This window comes from Stegastes partitus, unplaced genomic scaffold, assembly GCF_000690725.1.
Source record: "Stegastes partitus isolate 25-593 unplaced genomic scaffold, Stegastes_partitus-1.0.2 Scaffold120, whole genome shotgun sequence".
NCBI classification, from domain to species: Eukaryota; Metazoa; Chordata; class Actinopteri; family Pomacentridae; genus Stegastes; species Stegastes partitus.
This window is the reverse complement of record NW_007577851.1, coordinates 256,305-261,371: the sequence shown is the minus strand read 5'-3', so window position 1 is coordinate 261,371 and position 5,067 is coordinate 256,305. Positions and strand designations below refer to the sequence as shown.

Here is a 5,067-nt window from a genome sequence, read left to right as displayed (position 1 = left end):
TTAGATCTTATGAATAAATGTACTCACTCCAAGTACAGTACATACACAGGTATGTTACACCACCTTGGCCCCTACACGATGACACCCAAATGTTACACTATTATGGGGGAAATGCTATTGTGAGCAGTAATAAAAGAAAAACAGATATCAGGATTAGTGAGGAGAGATGAAGAAAATATGAAACAGGCTGTAAGTTGGGTAATAAAGGGAGTGATGCATGTTCAGTGACGGTGGTGAAGTTTTTTCATATGCACATTATCATGCTTTATTTGTGGGCCGCGTCCTTTGGGATCGAGGCACTTTTTGTACTTTCATTGTATATGTGTAAATAACAGCATAAACTGTTCATGTGACCCCTTTTGCTTATACTCTTTATGATGCACCATAAAAAAAAAATATTTTAATGTTTTTAAACACACCATTATTATAAGGTATATAAATGGAAGAAAGAAAAAAAATGTATGGAGCGACAAGGTGAAAAAGAATAGCAGATAACGGTTAATTTTTATTTCTTGAAAAGTTTATTGATAAATATAATGATTTTATACAATATTTCAATACACACATTATTTCATTCTGACAGTTTTAAGTGTCTGTCTGTATGCCTGTCTGTCTGTCTGTCTGTCCGTCTTCCTGTCTGTCAGTCTGTCTAGAAGTAGGTCTGGGTACATTTAAGAGCTGCAACACATCTTAGCAATGTTTTATTTTTTTTTCTACATTATTGGTAGCACAGTGAGTGGGCGTGACAGCAAATCATTTATTAATCTGTATTTTTGTCCTGCTCAATCTTCAAAAACAATGGCTCTTGTTTAAAACATGGCTTCCATTCCTCCAGAATCAGTGAAAAGGTCTTTACTCTCGTCTCCCGTGTTATTTCTTTCGCCTTTATCTCCCTCCTTTCCCTCACAGTGAAATGTTGGTCGCTCCGAGTCAACGTTTTTTTTTTAACAGACAGAGGCGAAGACGAAACTCTCCTCTCTGATGTCAACAAGATGAAGCTGCATGCTAGAATAAATGACACTTTAATATTCAGGCTAACAGGACCTTTACGTCAGGACACCACACACACACACACACACACACACAAACACATGCACGGCCCCGTATTGTTCTCCATCTGTATGCAGGCAAACCTCGACATGGGCTCTTTATCTAACAATGAGTGTCAGGTAGAATAGTTACAGAGTTAAATCCAATCGGACAGAAAGACAGACAGGTAGTCAGAAGCGCAGACGGACACAGAATGAATCCAGACGGTGAGAAGAAGCCACAGATACAACAGTTAAATATCTACAGTCAAGTCGTTACAACACTCAGACACTGATCGACAACACTGGAACACACAGGAGGTGCCAACAAGGCTCTTGAAGACTGTTGCAAGCTGCCACGAAACGCACGACTGTCGCAAGCAGGCTGAGTTCAGCTCAGCAAACCGTTACTGGCCTGGTTCGGAATTTGACTGAAAACAGATGAGGTGACTCTGTGAGATGCTGACTCGGAGCTGGACTCTCAAATTTGACCAGTTAGCAAGGAGTTGGAGTATATTGCCACCAAGTTTTTATGGCACACACACTAAATATGCTGTAGGCCTCTGTCTTAGCATGCTTCACAATATTGCTCATGTTCGTTGTGTTGAATTCATGATGAAAACAGCTATTATTTAAGCTTCTAATGACCGCACTGTGCGCTTGGTTGATCTCACTGCTAAGCTGCTTTTTAGGTATTTCAGTCCCGCTTGAAAACAAAACGTGAGGAAGGAAGTATTTACATAGTGGCGTGAAGTACACAACAGCAACAAACGAGGGAAGATGAAGACAAGGTAAATGGTCACACAAAGGTCAAACGAAGTCTAAAGGACTTCTTCCAAAAACCAGTGATGGTTTGTCGCCATAGATTTGTTACAGTAAGATGCCCTCCCGGACAGTTTTTGTGGCAAACTGTCGCACCCGAAGTGACAAGCTCCTTGTTTCTCCTTCTCTCACAAGTTAAGCTGTTCCCTTTTTTCTTGCAAATTCACATTCGCCTCTCCTTCTCTTTCTTCTTCTTTGTTGTGGTCTCTGTGCTTTCGTCTGTTGCACCGTCTCAATCGTGTTTCTCGACTAGATGACATTTTCAAAGAGCTGTAGAGACCTCATGATGTTTTCGTCCTGTGCAAAGAAGAAAGTAGATTAAGAAGTTGACTGAGAGGAGAAAGTCTTCCAACAATCACCTTTTAATTCATTTTACTGTCCACCAGGGGGCAGTGAATGGCCATAAAATGTTAATCTCCTCGCAAACAAACTCACTGATAAAACATGATAGCAAAGACCATAATTAATAGAGAGTATAGTAAGACCTGCAAAAGTGGGAAGCCTTTAGTAAATAGTAAAACTATTTTGATTGTGGTGATTCTTTTGTGAAGACATTTTGACTCGTCACTGTTGAAGTATACGTGACACTGAGACCTTTCAATTGGTATTCAGCCATTACTGATGTTGTTATTTATACCCCTGCTTTTCCTATGGTGCCATCTCAAATTATCCTCAGTGAAAAGAAGATTTAGTAAAGTTATGTTGATCCTGAGGATTAATTAAGACAGAACAGAAGATTAGAAGAAAAACTGAGGTACCTCTTGACAAGAAAGGATGAATTCATCAAGAGTGACCACACCGTCTCTGTTTTTGTCCATTTTCTGTAGACAGAAGTGTACATTAAGTCAAGGCAGATGTGTCATTGAAATGCAATTTGTAAATAAACATCTAAAATATGGACACTTCACTAAGATCAGTAGCCTATCCAGTGAGATCACTATCACTGTGTTAGTTCTTCCAACTCATTTGTTACTCAGCCGGTTCCTTAAATTCTTCTTGCAAGTTTTTGTTTGTTTGTTTGTTTTTACTTTGGTTTGCTCTTAACCCATGATGGATACAGCTGCTCAAGTGGATTTATTTGTTTCCTGCTGTTGCAATTTCTAGAAATTTTGCAGTGTTCAACAGATGCATCCTTGTTCGGCAAGTCGCCTGGGTTTGTGCTGTTTTTGTTCTGTTACACATGAATTAAAGAAAATCAGACGTTGGTACCTGAAAAAAGGCATCCACATGCTGTTTGGGTGCATCAGTTTTCAACACAGGGTAAGTGTACTTCCCCATCATGTCATATATTGCTCTGACGATGTCCGTCATCTCCTGCAGAACACAGGCACAATGAGACACCATTTATGAAAACCCCCAGTGTGTTACAGACACAGGAACACAAACCTCTTTGTTGATGTAGCCGTCTCTGTTGATATCGTAGAGGTTGAAGGTCCACTGGAGCTTCTCGGTGACGGAGCCTCTCAGCAGGATGGACAGAGCTGTTACAAAGTCCTGATGGAGAGAGAAAGAGCAAGAACAGCAAACTGAAAACAAGAAGTGGCAGCTCGTCATCTTTAAAAGCTGAGTATCAGGAAGTAGAGACAGGTGAGAATCAAACAAACCTCAAACTTTATGGATCCTGTGTGTCCTGCGTCAAATGCATTGAACAGGTAGTGCGCGTAGGTGCTGGCGTCTGCAGGGGAAGAAGAAAAAAAAGCTGGTTCATACACTCTGTCAGAAACAATACCGATGCAGACATCACACCACACACGCTCTCTTCACCTCCATGTGGGAAGAACTGGGAGTATATTTGCTTGAAGGTTTCCTCGTTTACAATGCCACTTGGACACTCCTGGAAAGAGATGCACAAAAAAGAGGGAGCGTATGAGAAGAATGTAAAAACCAGAGAGGCCTGCAGGTACAGGTCAGACAGAGATGATCAGAGTCTGCTGGGTTTAACAGATGGAGGCTTTAATCAAAGTACTTACACAAGAGTTGATGGGAGACTGTGTGAGAGGCAAAACCTGTATGTCATAAACCTTTAAGAGTTAAAGGGTCAAATTAAAGCTGGCATTTGACATAAAATATACCTGTCTAATTAATGCCTATCACCAAAAGTACAAGAAACTGCAGTTGCAACTTCTGTCCCTCTGTTCAGGGTGGCACTACTGAGTGTGGTTTTTTGCAGAGAGCTGTAACTTAAATCTTCCATCTGTCCTTTTGATATATCTGTCTCTATTATAATTCCTAATGGTAACTTTAAAGCAGACTCATAGTATGATCTGTCCTGAAATCAAACAATAATGGCAGAGTTACAATAAATGCAAGATAACATCACTAAATACAGCTAAATCCACAGTAATACAGAGGATTGGGAAACTGGAATCTACAGGTCATGTACGTACAGTAAGGTTTCACAAATCTACTGCAGGTAACTGTACACAATATAAGTATGGCCTATTTACATTCCAGTGAATATAATTTATCATCAAATTAAGGTGTTTAATTGGAGAGACATACAGTGCACATGTTACTGTAACAGGCAACACTGTGGATGGTTCCCGGGGCTGAAAGGAAATCAGACTGACCAGAAGGAACAAAAGAAATGCAAAAAGATTATATGCTTTTATACTGCAGCAGCTATTGAACATTTGCTCAGTATGGAGGAAGGTTTTGTACTTTTGAAGATTTTTTGGTGACAATCCTGATTCACAGCAAAGGCCTGGATGACAGAATTTGCTTATGAACCTATGCAAAAAATAAAATTAAAAAAGGATGCCAAAATCATTATCATATCTGTAAAGGGTAATCATGAAAGAATGTGTGACTGCAATATGTACAGAATTGCAGAGATTCAAATAAACTGATTATTGTAAAAGGTGACTTTTGATATTACATCAGTTCTTATACACACAGACAGTTTTGCTGTCAGTGTCCTTCGCAGAGGACAAATCTAATACAAAACTTCTGCTTTTCCTTTTCAGTGCACTTGTACTTGTCACTTACATTCTTGAAGCCCCTATAGAGCACTTGAAGCTCTCGTTTACTGAAGTTGGTTTGAGCTTCTAGCTGGTCGAGGCCCTCCGGTCGATGGCAGACCATGGTCATCTCCAAATCATCGTCTGCTTTGTCTAAAGCAAAGGCAGAAAAAAAGAAAACAATGTTACCAAACACGAATTTTAGTCCACAGAGATTAACGAAGAAGTAAGAGTAGTAGTAGAAGAAATTATATGAT

General features: G+C 39.8%; 1 protein-coding gene across 6 annotated transcripts in view; it reads right to left on the bottom strand.

The window, feature by feature from the left end:
* Window positions 1–2,099: 2,099 nt before the first annotated feature.
* Window positions 2,100–5,067, bottom strand: part of kcnip1a (Kv channel interacting protein 1 a) — a 41,889-nt gene continuing 38,921 nt past the window's right edge. For 3 of the 6 annotated variants that reach the window (XM_008278317.1, XM_008278318.1, XM_008278316.1), the window contains exons 2-8: window positions 4,839–4,963; window positions 3,615–3,684; window positions 3,455–3,525; window positions 3,237–3,344; window positions 3,060–3,164; window positions 2,609–2,671; window positions 2,100–2,147 (exon numbers count right to left, since the gene is read on the bottom strand). In XM_008278317.1, the coding sequence (XP_008276539.1) occupies window positions 2,100–2,147; window positions 2,609–2,671; window positions 3,060–3,164; window positions 3,237–3,344; window positions 3,455–3,525; window positions 3,615–3,684; window positions 4,839–4,963 (590 nt within the window). Of the gene's footprint in view, window positions 2,148–2,608; window positions 2,672–3,059; window positions 3,165–3,236; window positions 3,345–3,454; window positions 3,550–3,599; window positions 3,700–4,832; window positions 4,964–5,067 lie in introns of those variants that run through there. The other 3 variants (XM_008278320.1, XM_008278319.1, XM_008278321.1) reach the window with 3 other exon arrangements.